The sequence below is a fragment of the Syzygium oleosum genome, unplaced genomic scaffold, assembly GCF_021117445.2.
Source record: "Syzygium oleosum isolate NSW1041296 unplaced genomic scaffold, Sole_v2.1 Sole_v2.25, whole genome shotgun sequence".
NCBI classification, from domain to species: Eukaryota; Viridiplantae; Streptophyta; class Magnoliopsida; order Myrtales; family Myrtaceae; genus Syzygium; species Syzygium oleosum.
Window position 1 is genome coordinate 4,222,517 of NW_026607509.1, and position 19,239 is coordinate 4,241,755.

The following is a 19,239-nucleotide window of genomic DNA, read 5'->3' on the forward strand; positions in this document are numbered from 1 at the left end:
TTAACCATTATATAGAATACTAATCAAGCAAGCTGGTAAAGGCTTCCTAAGTCAACTATTGTACGCATGCCATTGCCCAAAAGGTTAATGTGAATCACTGATTTGACTGCAACATACTAATTATACGTATCTCATACTTTTTAAATACCTAATTTGTGCTCTTAAATCTAAACCCGTATAGGTACTTTCAATACTTAATATATATTTGCTTAATAAAGGTTTGAAGTCATCATCACTACGCTGAACCATTCTTATTCGACATAAACCTCACAAAATATATATTTCCATCATGTTACCGGTCCTGGAACCTCAGATCTAATTTTTTTAAACTGAAATTAGAATCTTCAATTCGTTATGATACATAATTTGAAGACCTTTAACTAGGAAGCTTAGACATAATAATCATCTGACTTTTCGTCTCAACATTTTCTGGTGCACTTAAATTTGTATAAAAAAAAAGTGTGCACATCAATCAATTGACTGACTTGATGGAAAAAGGGAATGAATTTGAGATATTGTATCGCTTTTACATTAAATAATTTGTTAATGAATGTAAGTTGACTCCACAACATGAGCAATTTAAAACTAAGGATACTTTTGTGTGTTTTTGGTAAGTTTTAATATAAAAAAAATTGACTAGTCAAAAATTCTGGCGGTAGGACATTTCTTTCATAACACATATTCTCAACTAGTGAAATCCAAATTACACTTTATATATTCCTCAGAAAATAAAATCAAACAACCGTTTTAAACAAATGAAGATGTTGAAACATTTTATTCCTGGGTTGACTTTTAACTTTTGTTGGGGAATGATTTTCTCTTGATCCATCATAGGAATGGAGAAAATCTAACCAAAAAACACGGTGAACAACGCATTTTTATCACGAAATATGCGTCGCATAAAAATAAACAACTGCCCAGACTTGCTTCATGTGATAGAATGTGTGTATTGCACATAATGGTTTCTTCTTTTCGACATTTACTCGTGCAAAATGGTGCAACAAGGCAGATTGCTATATGTTGCATCATGGCACTTCCTCCATTTCCATATCATACCACATTAATACAAACACGAGGAGATACATATGCAAGATGCAAGTGAGTAGTGTAATCTCGAAATAAAATTTGTTCATGATCTCCTTCCTTAACAGATTTTTAATAAAGATGTTTCAAATATAAGTGGTGATTTATGTATATACATTTACAATCTTAATATGAATGTCACAAACCATATTAGATGAATAAGGAAATAAGCCGTTGAATTTCAATTCAATGTTTCAGTCAAAAAAATTCATATTAAAAGGTCGTATTTTTTACGGTTTCATATCAGAAACAACTCGTGGCGAAAAGAAAATAAAAAACAATTATTCACAAGTTGAAGAAAACAATAACACGCGGCGTCATCTTTCGCGTGCATCTGTAGAATCAACGACAACTTAACACAAGTATACTATTTGATTAAGACACTGAGCCAAAAAACAAATTGAAACTGGGATCTTGGAAATAATGGAATATGAAACAGTCGCACAGAAGACAAAAAGTCGGACCTTACATCCTATTCTTACACCAAAGTTTGAATGTGCAAATATATATTATAATGTGGAAACTTATATTTGCAACTTGAATAAACTTATACTTGTATATTGGCCTTGATAAGGACAAAAATCATTTTATGCCCCCACGCCTTGGACTCGAATACAGTAGAATTTTGGAAGCTACGAGATCAAAAGGAAAGAGAAAAACCAAAACATCAGACACAATAAATATCGCCCTCTCAAGATCTGGTAGGTTAGCTGATACCGACACTAATTAAACACTTAATAACCCAAAAAAGAAAAGGTACCTAAACCAATGGCAGTCAATGGCGCCTCTCTTTTGACTTCACCCTTTCACTAGTTGCCCGGGTTAATACTTAATCAATATTACATGATTGGACAGTGTAACGACCCGGTCCGACAAGGGCGGAGAGTGGTCGCCGGGCTAAAGGGCCTAGACAAGAAGCAGTTGCTAGCAGGTTTCTAGGATGACGAGGGGGCAGGAACGAACAGGGGGAGAGCGATTCTAAAATATATATATGTGGAAACTAGAGTTAACTCACGGATGCGCCTTTTGAGGTAATGACAATGCTTAACTTTGGAACTCCAAGGTTAAGCGTGCTCAGGTAGGAGTACTCCCAAGATGGGTCATCTCCTGGGAAGGTGCTCATCTGTACGCCAAAGGACAAAACCATAAGGCTCAGTATGGAACGGGACAAAGCAGATAATACCTCAGTGAGTTAATCCAGGGATGCCACAATGTGGTATCAAAGCAGGACCCTCTAGGTGTGTAGTTCGAGACGAACCAAGCGAAAGCTTGTGGACTTATAACGACCCGGTCCGAGAAAGCGGCGAGTGGTTGTCGAGACTGTGAGGTTTGGTATGAGATTGGCCAAAACGGACAATACTTTAGTGAGTTAATATAGGGATGCCGCAGTATGGTACAGAACCGGACCCCCTCCAGTAGGTGTATGGTTTGGAGACGAACTAGGTGAAAGCTGATAAGCCTATTATGACCCGGTTCGACGAGGGTGGGGAATGGTCACCGGGGTAGAGAGCATGAACAAGGAGCGGCTTATGCTCTCGACAGGCTTCTAAAATGGCGAAGGGGGCAGAAATAAACCGACCTATGTACCACATAGGAGGAGAGCGATTTTAATATATGTGTGTGTGTGTGTGTGTGTGTGTGTGTGTGTGTGTGAAATTTGGAATTAACTCACAGAGGTGTCTTTTAACCTAATGGCAATGCTTAGTTTTGTAACTTCAAAGTTAAGCGTGCTCATACCTCAGTGAGTTAATTCAGAAATGACACAGATAATCCTTAATCGAGTAGAGATTCGACAGAGTAATGAACTGTTCGACTCGTTATGCATCAACCGGTATGTATAAACAAGTCCTGCGCGCTCCCTCTTTAGGGTTGAATAATGACTCTGGCGGCTGCTAACTTATTTAGGGTTTCGACTTCACGATCAGTCGTTTAATTTCACTAAACAAGAACAGACATTAATCCTGACAAGGTTTGTTCTCCATAGTTTATGTACTTGCCACCACCGTCTGCTCGATTGGGCGGTTCTTGTTGTTCGGAGACGATTTGATGCCGTTTCACTTGCCACTTTGTATATGATTTTCAGTCAATGATTGGGTGTTTCATCACATTACACGTCGGAAAAAAACAAAACTCGAGTCCCCAAATACGACATGGCGTTTGAGTCATCACCATAATCCACCGTTGTCAATCCAGAAACGCTTCGGTGACTCATTGTTGTCGGGGTTTATGTGGCAATTTTGGGCCTTTCGTATGGGTGAATGATGCAAGGAACGAGTACACTGGCCTTCGATTCTACTTTCGCACTATAAAACAGGTTTTTATTAACCAAGAACAGGTGAGATGGTGACTCTTTGTTCCAACAGCTGTCGCTTATCCCACTTTGATTTTCCCCTCCAAAATTTTAGGGGGGAAAACAAGAGAATGAAGAAGAGATGATGTAATTGTCTAGCTTTTCTTTCTCAATGGCGACTAAACAGACAACTAAAAAGTGATTATTAATAATTCATTCGGGAACAATCTCCCAAGTCAACGGGGTAAGAGGCGATTACGTAGCAAGTGACGCTGGAGGAGCGAGGCATCTTGATTGGTCCAAAAGGGACAGAAGCTTCTCTGGTCAACTGAGATAGTTTCATTGGCCCCAAAAAATAAATGATTCATGTTGGACTTAAATCCGGAGTCGTTTTCGTACTCTTGTCACAAAACAATCCCTTTTCTTAGCTGATTCTGTGGGCTAAGCAATAGTACATGGCATCATGTGCCAAAGCCAGGTTTAGTACAACGACCGTAGCTATGATGTTTTCGATTCTTGTTTGTTCTCATAAAGAATACCAATTGAGCGCCATGCTCCCACTCCCACTACATTTACCACGAATCTATCAAAATTGTAATCCCAGGGTAGAAGATCGTGTAAATGAGCAGTGTCGCAAAATGTACAAGCAAGAATTTTACTTGTAGAAGGTCTAACACATCGACAGTTAGAAAGACCTTGTGATCATTTCGCAGCTAGTTTAGAATAATGTCATTCAATAGAGCTTCGAGTCTATGGACTATCTATCTTCTCTTTACGTTTTTTGGCGCAATACCCATCAACCCCGAGGTGAGATTCGACCTGGGCTCATGCATCTGGAATGCTACAGACATGTGTAGCATAGAGATAAAGGCAAAACATACGGTATCACCTTTTCACAAGCAATTCATTTAACCTCAAACGAGGTTCCACATCGAACTGACTATGCAAACCTTAACAAGTGCAAAATTCACTATCTCGCTTCCGATATGAATCTATCTGATTCAGAGGGGAAGAACTTGTATCAGTATCTCAATTTCAATTTTCCGGGAGTAGGATTCGAACCTACGACCAATTAGTGCGCTTTGCTTCGGTCAAAGTGAATTTGAATCTCCCAGCCTGCATAGTTTTGCGCACGGGTACATTGCCAAAACCAGAATCACATTCATGCTAACGATAAAATCCTCATCCTGACCTCAATGACATTGCAGAACCAAAACATAGATAGTTAACAATATAATGAGTTACCAGGAGATCTTATCTGGAATCCCAACCTGTAGAACACACTACTTATCCCATACCTTTTGCTTTAACAGGGCAAGCAGTCACAGATATTCTCTCAAAACAAGAAAAGCAAAGCTTAAATCCCAAAATCGTTCCTAAATCCTGTCCTGCATGGCTAAAGTACCTAAGCCTCGGTCCATGCGATTGTTCAAAAGCCAGTCAAACAATAAACTCTAAAAGGATTTGGATATTTGAACGAGACATCCTGTTTTTCACAAAGCCAAATGACAAACTGATGAAAACAGGGAAAATATTTTCTCAAGGAAATCAAAAAAAAATTAAGAGAAGTTGTGGAATGCCGCCCAACTAGCATACGAAACACCATTAATTCATCAAAGAATCATCACACTGAAGTGACTGTACTTGGATTTAAACAATCATGGAGTTAAAATGACAGCATAGTGCGTCTATGAAATTTAACAAGATTAACACAATTATAACCTATAAATTCTACAACAACATCCAAAAAGTCTTTAACACATCAGCATAAGAGTGTAATGGATTATGTTTAGATTACGCCCCAAGAAACATCAAGCAAAACGGAAGATTAGATCCGGACAACAATTTAACACCTAAAGGAAGTGCAGGCATGAGTTCCAACATATAACCTCTGATGGCATTAGGTCACCTCGCAGTTACTAGCATAAATAGAGCATCCCGTACTTCTTCTCTGATAAGTTAGTGCTGTGTGCATGAGCTAAGAATGACTGATAATGTCGACTCCTACAAGTAAAATGCTGCTGATTGCACAAATCACTGAGTTATCATCTTGAAGTGAAATCTAGATAGCTGCTGCGGGATGGTTGATATGACAGGCCCATATCTCTGCAACCAATTGTAGGGTACGACAGATGGAGTTAGGATCAAATGAAAAGAAGACGACAGAGTGGGGCTTGAGCACCCAACAAAAACAGAGAGAGAACATGCAACCCAGCTAGACAGGACACCAGATGCATGCATCTGAGGGAGCAATTCAAATGTCAATATCTGAAAGAACTGTGGAACAGCTATTGTTGACGAACTTAGTTCCTTAAGAAGTTTAATCTAATACACAACCAGTGAAGGCAGGCATAAGGTTTAAAGGAAAAGGAGTGTAATCATAACGGAAATCATAAACCCAAGTCGCGTCCTAGTGGCCCCTAAATCTCACCAAACCAAGTCAACTCCAACCATGCTAGACAAAAGGAATCTCGTAATTCTCATATGTCATACCTGGACATTGTCATAGAGTTCAAACAATGGAACTGCAAGAAGTTTCAAGTTTTTGGGCACAGCAAAGTATTCCCTTTCGGACAAATGAACCAGGAAAAGCTTTTTACATTCCTGTAGCACCAGAAATAAGGAACAGAAAAAGAATAAACGAGGTAATACAATACAGGACACTAAGCGACAACGAAAATTTTTTCGCTACAAAATGATTCACCTTTGGTTTTGTTATGTGCGGAGGGCAATATGGGTACATTATGGTTTCAAAGTTTGGTCTCCACCAGATAGCAACACACTCTCCTATCTGCGCAACAAAAAGAAAGAAAGAAAAATGGAATCAAAAAATGACTTTACATCGATGAAAACCAGATAGCTCTCAAACACCATTACAATAAAGTTAAATCTAAGATTCATGTAAATTGACTAAAACCTTAAAGAAAATTAGAGAAATCTGACAGATTTCCATTAATCTTTCCGTCCAACATACTACATGCTGGGTTGTTGATCCAATGGGTTTAAATCTACATGTTTTATTAAAAAAAATTAATATCAATTCCATTGATATCATCAGATTAGGGAAATTAAATAGACAGCTTTAAACATAAATATCCTGCATGAGCATAGAGAGGTCTTTTATGTCTGAAAATTAAACGCAATCAACCTCTTGAGAAGGTGATCAGATCTACGATCTGCAAAAATTCAAGTCATTTCAGAGAAACAATGAGAAATAGCATGACAACTGTGGGCCAGTGCGCATACGGTTGTCATGAAAAACCAAAGGTCTGCATGCACAGCCTATCGCATATATACGCATTCATGAACTAAAATCCATAAATAAAAGGCTTCCGATGGCCTTGCATTTCTGGTGAAGACATTCCAACGCCGTCAAATCCAGTAACAATGATCTCGCTCCTCCCTCCTTCCTTCCCTCACGACTGTCGTCGAACTAAGCCCAAGGACTCGTGATTCACATGACGTTGACAAAGATTTTGCTCATTATGAAATATACAACAGGAGATGGTACCTGCCAGTCTGGCACAAGAGCTGGAGAATTTGCACCAAGCTTGCTTGTTAACTTCCTTTTCAATCCCTCAATTTCTGTCATATAACCAAGTAAAAGATATCGCCCCAATGAGGATAAACATATTGTCAATATAAAAGAGGAGATTCATGTATAGCTAAATATCGAGAAAAAATAAGAACATGCATGATAATACCATTCTCCCCTGGTTTCAGACGCCCTCCAGGAAGTTTGCAGAATGTATTCCCAATTTGAAGAAGAAGAATGTGCGGGTGATTATGCTCTTGTACCTGCAAGGTCGAGCTTGTCTCAATACATAAGAAGAAAGAGGACAAGTTCATTGTCCAAGCATGAGAGTTAAAGAATATACATCGGCTAAAAGAAAAAAGTTGGAAAGTTAAACATCCACACTTCAAGCACTAAATAAGATGTGAATAAACATACAAAGGTCATAATTGAATTCTTGAGTAGGCATACGAGGCCAAAAAGATGCTAGAGTATGCATAAGAAAAGCAACATTCACTGACAAGGCACAACACCATAATTGCCGTCAAATGGATATTTCAGAAAATATAAGAAACAATCAGCTTGTCGCACATGAGATCCTGAAGTCAAATGTATGATGAATATGGCACTATTTGCAGTGACATATGCCACAACTGAGAGAGAGAACAATAAGTTATTTGGAGGCTGCTGCTTTTGCCTCTGGAATATCAATCAAATTACTTTATCCAACAAAATATTCTCACCAATTACAACATCAGCAGATCCTTTCATTAATAGCGGTTTATTACATTATTAGATAAACAAGAGATACCAGCCCACTAGTTACCAATCATTGCTATTCAATTGACAGTAAGTAAATGAACTCACATCCTTACACAATATTATATAAGCTCGTCAAATAAAACCTAAATTCTCAGACCTGTCAAATACACTACAGAAATATTAGTGTATACTATTGACCTACAAGACAAAATGGATGGGAGACAAAGGGAAACTCGACTTGACAATACTTATCTGCAACAAGTGACACAAAAATCTCACACGAATCTATAAACAAAGTTTGGGTTCTAAAACATGGGTGCAATGTTAGCATTGAAATGAATCCAGAATATTTGGGTAGATCTTAGTGCTAACAGACTGAAGAATGACCAATTTTGCATAGAGCAAGGAAATCGGCGGGAAAACAACAATCATTCTCCAATCAGCCAAAAATTGCAAGTTTCTTTTCTCAGCTGCTATGCTAAAGAGCGTCAACAATATACAGTACAGCACTAACATTAGTGTACTACTAAGTAAACATTGTGAAAAAGCACATATAGAATAGCATCTTCAGCTAGTGTGACTGACGCAGAATGGAACACAGCCTCACGAATAGAGGTCAACGAGAAACTGATGAGGAACAATTGTTCATTCACGATTTGAAGGAAGTACTCTAGTCCCCAAAAAAAAAAAATGCAGAACTAGGAATCAAAGCTCACGTACCAGCAAAATTGCTTCTACGCTCGTTCTCATTCCCTCCTTCATATAACTGCAATTCATATCCGGGCAACGGTCACAACATTGTGAATTTTCAAGGAAACTCAATTGTAAGCATACAACTATTAACTTCCAATCAGCTTAGTAAACCGCAATTATTTCCCGTATCTAATTTGAAAGCTCAGAATCGAAAGAGAATTCAACCAAGCAAAATCACAACATTTTTCCATCCCACGAGCACTTATTCTCTCGTGCTTAGTTATGATTCTCAAGAAAAACCACTTTTCAAGGTATAAGAAAGAAATGGTTGAGATAGAGCGCATAAATCAAGAAAATGAAGCCTCCTCTCTGGGTAGAGTGAAAGAACAGAGAAAGGAACAAACTTTAGGGTTTACGATGCTCAGTCATCACCGAAACGGGTGAATTCGACGGGACCCGGATTCTCGATCGAGCTCAATCTGTTACCACCCAAATCAAGAACACCGAAAGGAAAGAACAAGCACACGAGCAAACTCAATTTCCTTCAATTTCCTTACATTTTCATTCGCCCACCCAACGGAAAAGCTGCCGGAGGGTTTATCTAGGGTTTTGGGAAAGTGCCCATGAGTCCGCAAAATTTAACAGGAGAACAGAAAGGTGCATACTTGACTTTCATGCGAGCGAGGCGATCGGCGACGGAGGTGTCTTTCTCCATCTTGGGCTCTTTGGTCCCGAACGTGTAGCTCGACAACGGGTAAATGTTCGCCGCCGCCGTCGATGAGGTCACCATTTCCGATCTCTCCTCGCTCCGAGCTGCTCGGTCTGTCGGCCGTGGGAGAGAGAGAGAGAGAGACTCGATTCCCAGGGTCGGAGCAAAGAGCGAACAAGCAAGAGAATCCGAGAATGCGTCGGAGTATTCGTACGTTGTTGGGGGTGCTACTCCTCTCTGCTTATTGCTTTCCAGAACCGGAAGTTAAGCCGGCCGGTAGGGGAGTTAATTGAACCGGATTCTCCGCGAACTGAGGGAACTAAGCCCAGCGAACCGGATCAACCCCTTTTCAATTTGGGTTAATACCACGAAAAACATAGATATATCTGTAACAAATTTATCTCAAACTAATTTTTAGACTAACGATAATTCTAAACTAATACACTTATGACAAATTTACTTCAAACTAGTACGCTTATGACAAATTTACCACAAATTTGGTACACTTGTGACAAATTTACCCTCCATTGGTTTCCGTTAAATTGAATTAATATCACGAAAAATCACAAAGTGATACATAAAACCCCCAAACTGGTACACTCGTCAGCTTCCACGTGCCATCTAACTCAGCAATTTGATAATAAAATTTAACAGAAATTAACATAAGGTAAATTTGTCACAGATGTATTAGTTTGGGTTTTTTTGTTGTCAAATATTAGTTTTTGGCAAATTTATCACATGAATATCAGTTTGAGGTTTTTCGTTGTATTAACCCCTTTCAATTATGATAGAATTTGGACTGTTCTTTTTCTTTATTTATCTTTCTTTTAATTTTTATGTATTTATTTATTGTTTTGCTTTGTTTTTTTTAAATTTTTATGTATTTTTTTATAAAGATTGTCTAAATTGTCGACTAAATATCAGTTATCAACAGGATGAAATGGAGAAATGTGATAGGAGAAACAACAATTCTGGTGGACCGGGATGTCAAATGGCTGATGAGGAATGGAGTCAATTGTTGGAGAGTTTTCCTAATGGTTCGTTGCCAAGATAAATAGAAGAGCTGAAAGCTAGATGTTTAGAAATTAAAAGTGTTCCTCATTAAGTGAATTAAGAATGTATTTATAGTGAGAGGTTCAAAAGGATTGGTTGAGAGGATTATGCCATGCGACAATCCTGTCATAAGAAGACAGTGAATACGCTACCACATATCAAGACACATGCCAATCACAAATAATCTTGTGAAAAGAGGACATGGGCAAACGCCAACCCCGCTATAAAGGCTCAGGGACAGGTCGGGCCATCTTTAACGAGCTCCGCTTCGAGCCTATACTCTCTAAAACATTCTAAAGGAACAAGAATAATCTAGGATCCTACACACCAAAGCATTGATAATTTTTGAAAATTTTGGTCAAATCTAAGTATTATCCTTAGTAAACAATTAAGTGGTTAAAGTTACGACACCTCGAATTTGAATTAAAAAAAACATAAATACAAGAATAAGAGCCAGACTTAAAAGATAAGAGAGATAGAACTTGTCTAGTTCCAAACTGCATTGTAAACAAATATCAAATTCTTACATTATCTGTTAAATTCAACGTGCCAAGTACAATATTTTAAAACCACTAGGGGTTGTCCTAATGGCCATCCTTCTCACTTGAGAATGGAGAGGTGGGGAGTTCAATTCTTTACCTTCTCAAGAGGGTCAGGGGTGGGGATGTGTAGTTTCAGGTGTGGGTTTCAACTCTTACGCTCTGCAGAAGATCGGGCAAAAATCTGAATGTGAGATGAAAGGTAAAGTAGGAGTAGGATTTATAAAAAAATAAAAATGTACAATATTTTCCGGGGCAACTTGCAGCATTAACTCGCGCCATGGGACCACCAGGTTCCCGTCTCGAATCTTTCGAGATGGTTGATGAAGAAGAAGAAGACCCGGTTGGATCTGGCTCACTCAGGACCGTGTCAGACACGGACTCGGACCAAGCAGTTCTGATCCCAACTCGCCAACTCGGTCTGAGCTGGACCATGAAAGCACAGGTATCTAATCGTAAATACACGTATGCTGGTATTGACGAGACCAACGAGACGACAATTCTTAAAACCACTTGTCCCTCCGCTGGTTCGCCTAAGATTCGGGAAGATCAGGAGTTCCACCTTCAAACCCACGAAGCGAATGTTCTGTTTCCTCGCAGAGGTCCGTCGTTTCTCTGTGTTTTTCCCCCTCTCTCTTGCTCTTCGGAACGATTCGTCCCTCGTCGTGCGGGGTATGATTCATGTTGCTGGAATGAGATGGTTTTGTGGGTGTTTCATTTTTTATATGGTCAACCGGATCAAGGTGGATTTTGTGTGAGGAATGGGGGAGGAAGTGGGGTTATTGATCGGTTTGAACTCGACCCAATTAGGGAAATCTCGAGTCGTTGAAAGCTCGATCCGCTTCCCTGCTGACTTTAGCTGTTTTGGTTCGTGGGTCGGATTCATCTCCGTGCGTCTGGAGCCAAACCCGAGTTCGCGTTTGGTTTTGGAGTTTGCTAGTTCAATTGAATAGTCCTGGCGGAGATGATTTCGAATTCTTAGTTGTAGACCTTATATATGTTTTGATGGGCGAGTGCGCTGTAGCGCTTGCGAGCTTCTTAGTTATCACTTTCGACCTTGTCTCTGCATTGCTGCCAGATTAAGCTAAAGAAGCCGTCTTTACCAGCTAATTTTGCCTCATCTTTTATCCGCTAACTACTTATTGTGGATTTTGTTGGTCTTTGTTCTTCTGATGGAATCTGGTCTATTGTCTCCTCGAATTTGCAATTGTTTTCCTAAGCATAGATGGACGATACATTGAAGCAAAATGAAAAAGAAGACTTGAAACGAATATGTTGGATCTTGTAATCATTGCATTTAATCTCAGCTAAGTGCTTCGGTTTAACTTCTCATAGATGGACATACGTTACTAGTCTCCTACCTTTTGTCCTTTTCCGCACAATTATTTGCATCTCTTCTTATGTCTTCCAAACGTCTTTCTCTTCTGTTCTATCGATGGCATTCCTGTTGTATTTGCTTCTGAGAGTCTCTGTCGGTATTGGCGAGGGTATTGTCAATGCTTGATTCACAGGGAACATTTAAACCTCAATACTCGAGATTATTAGAAAGGTGTAGGGGGTGAAAACTTGAAGCTCTTAGATAGAATTTAATGGGATAGTGAGCATTGAGTCTTCGACTTCACTTGGCTGGAACCTGACAAAATGAGAGAAAGAACATCGATGAATGTCGTTCAAAGGAAATGTCATTAGGGCTCGTACTTGTCGATGTCTAAGGAGATAGTAATCCATCTCTGAAGTCATTGATAGGATTTGAGAATTGGATGTTATGAAAAAGGAGATGGTGTCATAGAAGTACAAATCAGATGATGTTCCTTTTTATTGTCCTTTTTTTTGACAAATATCAGCTAAGGTGGTTAGTTTTCTACTTTTTCTTGTCTCGTTCTTTTATAAAGGGTTAATGATAATAAATGAGATGATTCTGGACATAGCATTTCTATTTGGCAACTTCTGTGTAATAAGTTGAAAAGACCCTAACTTTGCGGATGATTTGAATTTAATATTAGTCAGCAAGCAATTAGCTGGCATTGTTATTATGGTTTAACGCATAGATTGCAACATTTGCTTATCTGGAGAAAGAGACAATGCACATTGGACTGACGCATTTACTATGTTTGCCCATGAATGATGTTTCTTCATTTGGAGATATACAGGTTGCGCGAACGTCAACTTATCAAGGCCCCCTTTTGCTTTTACGGGCAAGCAGCGCGATTTATTAGCTTTTACAGGCAAGCAGCGTGATTTACTAAATTACGAGAAGATTATTGGAAAGTCAATAAAATGGAAGAAAGTGGCGCTACCATGAGGAAATGGGAGGACTTGGACACTGATATACTGGTGCAGATATTCCAGACGTTCGATATCTTTGAGTTGACATCGGGGATAGCTCATGTTTGTAGTGCATGGCGTATGGCTTGCTGTGACCCTCTACTCTGGAAAACTCTCGACTTATCTGCTTTAGAGTCAAATTTCATCAGAATTCCTCTTGAACCATATGTTTATGTCCACTGTCAGTCGGATAAAGAAGTGACCCGGCTGTTGAAGATCGCGTTGGATCTCAGCCGGGGAAGCATACAGACATTGATTTTCCATTTCAATCTATACTTGAGTGATGAACAGTTGACTTACACTGCTGAAAGGTACCTGTCAAAAACTTAGTTTTTACACTCATCCTCTTTGTTTGGGAATTGTGCTGCTCCTTGCAATTTCAATAGCATTGTCTCTTATTATATGCTACTTTCTTTTCTCCAAGCTCTTACTATAATCGACATTGCTACTTTGATAGTAGATATCGACTAGTCCATACAGACCTTACCCTTTTTGTTAATTACATAGTTGTTTGGGAGAAAGTTTCCGAGCTTTTTTCTCTGACAAATGAAGCAATTGAACTCTAGCCCATGATAAACTCTTCTTTTTGAAGAAATTGATTATTTATCTGCTGGATGTGCTGTGTGGATTAGGACAACTTGTAAATGCATTGTGATTCAGCAATCTCTGTCTTGGGTTTTGCCTAAACAAACAGCACTTCCAGTGAGTTACTAAGTTGCTAAAGGTAATTCTCATCAGCGCTATTGGAACATGTGATTGGCAGCTCACCCTCATCAAGATCCAACGACTCCTATCTTCTGCCTCGTCTTCTTAGAAGTAGTTTTTGATTAAAAAAAAAAAGAGTACTTGTTGTCTCTGTGAAATGATCGGCTTTTAAATGACTGCAGGTGCCCGCTTGTCAAACGTATTGTAATGCCAGCTTGGAACCGAATAAAGAAAACAGGAATATGCAGAGCTATCAACATGTGGCCTCACCTTGAATCTATGACGATGCCCAGCATAGCGAATCCTCCTTACCTTCTGGAGGAAATCTCAAAGAATTGCAAGAACTTCAGCAAACTTAAGATCATGGGTCCTTTTGATATTTTCTTTGCTTCGTCCCTTGTTTTATACATCCCGAAATTGAAGGTCTTGAGTCTTCGGTGCTCGGTGATATTCAAGGATGCTCTTATCACGATTTTGGATAAATTACAGGATTTAGAAGTGCTAAACATATCACATTGCATCCTTATCGAAGCCTGCCCCTCTCCTTTGTTGAAAAGAGTGGTTAAGGAGATTGATCCGTTCATCATGGACAAGGCAAATCGACTACGTGAGTTCTTAGTGTGCATGAACGACTCCTGCGTTATGTGCCAGCGTGCCAGAAGTGACGAGGGGTTGATGAGGTGGTACAAATATGAAAAAGGCTTGTGGAAGTCAGATGAAGCGAGGTCTCTTGCCCTTTGATCAGTATACTGACAATTCAGTGGCTAGAATTCGTAACCTGTATAGCATCTTACTTTAGTTTTGAAATTCTCTCGCGTGCTAGAAATAAGACGAGGATCGCATTGATGGATGTAAATAAAGGCTGTCTTTGTCTCAGTTATAGACTCTTATGAGACGGGTTCATCTACAGAGGGGTTTTGGGTGGTCCTTGGGTAGAAGTGGTCGGCTTAGTTGCACCTAGGCCTTTGTGATTTTTGTAGTTCTGCTGTAGATAGTCATCTAATTTCATCTTCCCCAGGCAATCTATCAATTTTTCTCTAGATTCTTACAGCTCTTGTTCATGAGTTTTTCCTTTAATTTCCGCCTGTTCTGCTTACATATTTTTTAGCTTCCAACCCCCCGCCCAACCACCGGGGGTTTACCCCAGTGCCACCCTTCTCACTTGAGAAGGGGGAGGTGGGGAGTTCGAATCCCCACCTTCGCAGGGGGTAGGGGTGGGACCGCGTAGTTTAAGATGTGGGTTTCGACGCCCACGCCCTGCAAGAGGTGGGGCGCAAGTCTGAGTGTGTATCGTGAGTGAGAGATAGGACCGACCAAGAAAAAAAAAAAAGAAAAACCCCCCACCCGCCCCCCATCTTCTTTATCGATGAGGGAAATGACCAGTTTCTATTTCAGCTGGAGATCGCATTGAAAGAGAATCGGGGATATTCAGTGTCCTTCCTTGGTTTCTAGGATGAGATTGTGACGATGATAAAATTCTCATAGGAGGGCATCTGATTGTAGTGAAGAATGATAATCCCATGCAGCAGTTATCGAATGGCTTCGCCAAATACTTTTCAGTTGGTTCTCATGATCGCCATATCTCGAGGCGTAGTTAGCTAGTCAGAGGTTGTGAGTTTGAATCGTGTTATGACTAGGTATCAGCTAACGGTTTTATGCCATGTCCATCCATATCAGTCGGCAGTGCAGTGACATCGCCGGCCGTGAACTAGGACCCTCAATTTTGTTTAAAATAAAATAAAATAGGACCCTCAATTAATAGCAGGGCTACTCCAGATCAGAACAATTTAGGTGTTACAAGCATTCGCATGAAACCTCCACTAAGACGACACTCCTTAGGGAACGGAGCTCAAATCACCAAAGTAGAACCAAATCACCAAACACGAGCAGGCAAAGTGCCAGGCAAGCATATATACCGTCAAATGCCTCCCATCATCACAAGCAATCCTACACTGAAATGAGGGCAACCCAACAGAGCAAAGTGCGTGATTTACACATGAAGGGGGAAAGTGTGTTTCAATCCCATATAGGATGACATACGAGGGATCTCAACCCATTCTATGGAGGACGCTGGCAGTACCTTCTGCCTAATACAGGGACCCCATAGAGTAGTGTTCCTTGTCTCTAACTGCTGCGTCAACAAAGCAATAAATCCAGAGTCCAAGTAGGGTTTTGCTTTTAATCAGAACCGCATTAGAAGCAATAATTATTAAAGCAAATAGTACGAGGCATTAACAGATACAGTGTTCCAATTCTAAATATACAGATAAAAAAAATCCAATTCGGTTCCTCCTATAAATCTCAATTCATTTGTATGAGTAGAGATGCTTCCTTCTGTGAAGATGTATGACGCAGGACTTCTGACTTTTACGCAGTCGAAAAAGATTCATGGCCAATGGAGCGGATTAGAAATGACTTAATCACAGCCATCCAAGTCAAACCTATAGATTATTTACAGCCGTTACAACTGCAACCTGATATAATCTTTAGGCAGAAGCAGGACCTGTTACCCCGGCACGCACTCTCAACATCTCAGTTCTCTTGCTTCTCTCCATGACTTCCACTAGCCATTCCACACTTTCTTTGATTCCCAACCTGCAACGAATGAGCATAACACTAATGAACACTCAACTTACCTCCCAAAATTTATGTTTACGTAAATGTGAATTACTGGCTGTTGTCTTGCTTCTTAGAAAGATAACACACGATTCAAAATGAGTTGAACACATACGGACTGCTCCCTACTTACCCATCATATGCGGAGACAGCTTCGAACATGTAAACCCTCTTATCCAACTTCTTAAGATCCAAATACCGAGCCAGTTCGTCAGCTGATACAGCTTCAGCAAGATCCTGCTATCAAATTAAACTTCATACAATTGCCCTCCTTTATGGACCGAAGAAAATGGAGATGAAAATAATGAAAATCACGGACTCCCGAGTTAACAAAAAGATTGTCGAGGGCGTACTTTAGGTTTGTTATTGATAAAAATAAGAGAACAACTCAATGTAGGAAAGTTGAATGTGTGAAAAGACTTTTAGATGCTCTAATAAGAAGATGCCACCAGTTCCGAGAAAAGAAGTAGACCAACGCATTGAAGAAAAATCTTGACGACTTGGCTATTATGGAGATTTTGGTACTAAAAAAAATGCAATCATGCAAGAAGTTCCTCATACCCGACCTCACTCAGTGGAAAAAATACAACTCTCACAAGAAAACAACGAACAACCACACTAAGCAAAACAGCTTAAGCATGTTGATGAATGCACAAACCTATAACTACTGAGGTGGAAACAGAGACAACCTCAAAAGCGATGGATGATGATATAGTTCTCAACCAAAAGTTTACTAGAAAAGAACCTGTGACAGGTTCACGTCTTATGAATGCCAATATCTCAAGAAAAACAGCGCGCACACTCATAGTCAGCTATATCAACGCAATATGAAAACAAATTTGAGGAAGAAAATGGTGATATAGCTTCAGCAAGCTCAGCAGAGGGAGGTTCAACAGCACAAAAATTCACCTGCTTATTTGCCAATATCAAAAGAGGTGCTCCCTGAAGATCCTCATTCCGAAGAACTTTTTCTGAAAGGCATATCAGAACAATTAGCAAATCACTGTGAGAAGACTTCCGGGCTGCTATTACCAATTACAATCCAATTAGTGACTCCACCGTTCATGACCCACGTTTCTGAAATTTACTAACCCAGAGAAGATTTTGATTCCTCGAAGCGCGATGGAGAAGCAGCATCAATTACAAATACTAAAGCATGGGCCTCTTCATAATATTTTTCCCAAATTGAACGAAGACCAGGCTGAAAAAACAAGACGTTTGCTGTCAGTGTCCAACACACTCAAGACTCTACAATTAGAAATGGCAGGACTGAAATTTCCCATCTGCTTTCTCTAAGTACTCTCTCTCTCTCTCTCTCTCTCTCTCTCTCTCTCTCTCTCTCTCTCTCTCTCTCTCTCTCTCTCTCTCTCTCTCCATGATAAGTTGCAACACCATAAAGGGGAATTCTAACAGCACAAGCATATCAATCATTACAACCGGTTGAGTATCATACGACAAGAGGGGAATACACATTGTCACGTCATACGGTTCGAATAGATACCTGTCCTCCCAGGTCCCAGAACATAAGCTTCGTATTTGACACTTCAATGCGACCAATATTCAGTCCGACGGTCGGAACGATTCGATCAGGAGGAAGGCTTTCCGTGTTCAAATATATCGATTTCAACTTCTCCAGAAAAGTCTACAAATTCAAGAAAAGCACTTAAATCGTTGGCGGCACGACAAACTCGTAAACAAATACAACATTCCTAGGAATTCTCGCGGACGCATATCGAACTCAAATGGTAGAAAACAAGATCGAAGAACCAAATTACAGTTTTGCCGGCCTTGTCGATCCCGAGGATGAGAACATGAAACTCCGTCTTAGTGAACAGATACTTCCATAGCCCATAGAACAACGAGAACATCTCCTCTCAACTTTGCTAAAGAAACCCTTTACGCAGGCTGTCCGGAGGAGTTTGGAATATGGAGGACAACTCAAGTCATAGTCTGTCCTAATCCTGGACAGTTAAAACAGTAGCCATCAGAGCATTACAATTCAAATCAGGAGGAAGAGATCGAGCAAAGGTAAATCCTTGGCGAGTTATCCCAACGCAGATTACTAAAAAGATTCGCAATTCACGCATTGTAAGCAAGCAAGCGCGACTGCTTCTTCGGAATTACAGATGGGTCGAGGCATCTACGACGGACGGAAGGAAGAACAGAGTTCGTGTTTCTGCACCGAAATGCAGATTGGAAGCTCCGGACAGAGCGATCGTCAACAATCAATCCATCCGAGAAGACAGATGGAAATCACAAGAGCAAGAGCAATCCAAATTCCAACATGAGATTTTCGAATCGACGAGGGATTTCTGCAGCTCTCGAAATCAAGAAAACTAGGGACCCCATCAATCGCGAGATCTCGTATCGAATCAGCTGAAGATATGTGAAAGGGAAAGAGGATTCTCACGCGGATTTGGGCGAGAGTCGATTCGATTCCTGGAATTTCACAGCGATGCAAGAACGGCTGCCGCAGGCGATTCGTAGTGTAGAGAGAGACAGAGAGAGAGAGAGGGGGGGAGGGAGGAGGAGGGACTGTTTCGACGCCCGCTTAGGGAATCGAGCCGGAGAAGAACCGAATTTCTCTCCGGTCCAGGTGCCGAAACTCTCCTCTCCTCCTGCTCATTCCTTCAAAACTATCGCTTTCTCTTTTTCTTTTTTCTTTCTTTCTTTCTTCCTTTTTTTTTTTTTTTGGGTTTCGTATTTTGATTGTTTCGCTTTGTGCCATTTCTTTCCTTCTTTCTTAGGGTGAATTTTAAAAAAAAAAAACCCCAATTTTTTTTATTTTAGAAAAAAATCCCAAACTTTAGGTCCAGTACCAAATCTGCCCCGATCTTTTTTTTATCTCAGAAAAAATCTCAAACTTTAACTTCAATCCCAAATCTGTCTCGAAATTTGTTTTGTGTAAAAAAATCGGCAAATTTTATTTATTTTCAAAAATATACCCCTG

General features: G+C 40.0%; 3 protein-coding genes across 3 annotated transcripts; 1 reads left to right on the forward strand and 2 right to left on the reverse strand.

The window, feature by feature from the left end:
- Window positions 1–5,000: 5,000 nt before the first annotated feature.
- LOC115671659 (pre-mRNA cleavage factor Im 25 kDa subunit 2) lies at window positions 5,001–9,277 on the reverse strand. The gene is made up of 7 exons (XM_030593274.2): window positions 9,008–9,277; window positions 8,370–8,415; window positions 7,078–7,171; window positions 6,885–6,958; window positions 6,078–6,164; window positions 5,867–5,977; window positions 5,001–5,479 (listed from the first exon to the last, which is right to left on the reverse strand). Exons 1-7 carry the CDS (start codon window positions 9,130–9,132, stop codon window positions 5,408–5,410), a joined length of 609 nt encoding a protein of 202 aa, XP_030449134.1. The 5' UTR covers window positions 9,133–9,277; the 3' UTR covers window positions 5,001–5,407.
- A 1,683-nt stretch (window positions 9,278–10,960) lies between these two features.
- LOC115671477 (F-box/LRR-repeat protein At3g48880) lies at window positions 10,961–14,723 on the forward strand. Its single transcript, XM_030593051.2, has 3 exons — window positions 10,961–11,245; window positions 12,869–13,279; window positions 13,856–14,723. Exons 2-3 carry the CDS (start codon window positions 12,921–12,923, stop codon window positions 14,412–14,414), a joined length of 918 nt encoding a protein of 305 aa, XP_030448911.1. The 5' UTR covers window positions 10,961–11,245; window positions 12,869–12,920; the 3' UTR covers window positions 14,415–14,723.
- Window positions 14,724–15,647: 924 nt separating this feature from the next.
- On the reverse strand, window positions 15,648–18,266 carry LOC115671478 (uncharacterized). The gene is made up of 6 exons (XM_030593054.2): window positions 18,065–18,266; window positions 17,791–17,931; window positions 17,382–17,490; window positions 17,199–17,260; window positions 16,423–16,526; window positions 15,648–16,268 (listed from the first exon to the last, which is right to left on the reverse strand). Exons 1-6 carry the CDS (start codon window positions 18,155–18,157, stop codon window positions 16,160–16,162), a joined length of 618 nt encoding a protein of 205 aa, XP_030448914.1. The 5' UTR covers window positions 18,158–18,266; the 3' UTR covers window positions 15,648–16,159.
- Window positions 18,267–19,239: the final 973 nt, after the last annotated feature.

Excerpts from the sequence above, each read along its gene's own strand:
- LOC115671477 (XM_030593051.2), top strand. The coding sequence starts at position 12,921 with ATGGAAGAAAGTGGCGCTACCATGAGGAAATGGGAGGACTTGGACACT. Across the intron at positions 13,280-13,855 it reads TTGACTTACACTGCTGAAAG|GTGCCCGCTTGTCAAACGTA; the intron begins GTACCTGTCAAA and ends AAATGACTGCAG.
- LOC115671478 (XM_030593054.2), bottom strand. The coding sequence starts at position 18,157 with ATGTTCTCGTTGTTCTATGGGCTATGGAAGTATCTGTTCACTAAGACG. Across the intron at positions 17,261-17,381 it reads GGAATCAAAATCTTCTCTGG|AAAAAGTTCTTCGGAATGAG; the intron begins GTTAGTAAATTT and ends TATGCCTTTCAG. Across the intron at positions 16,269-16,422 it reads GCTGTCTCCGCATATGATGG|GTTGGGAATCAAAGAAAGTG; the intron begins GTAAGTAGGGAG and ends CATTCGTTGCAG.
- LOC115671659 (XM_030593274.2), bottom strand. The coding sequence starts at position 9,132 with ATGGTGACCTCATCGACGGCGGCGGCGAACATTTACCCGTTGTCGAGC. Across the intron at positions 7,172-8,369 it reads GCGTAGAAGCAATTTTGCTG|GTACAAGAGCATAATCACCC; the intron begins GTACGTGAGCTT and ends TCGACCTTGCAG. Across the intron at positions 5,978-6,077 it reads CGCACATAACAAAACCAAAG|GAATGTAAAAAGCTTTTCCT; the intron begins GTGAATCATTTT and ends CTGGTGCTACAG.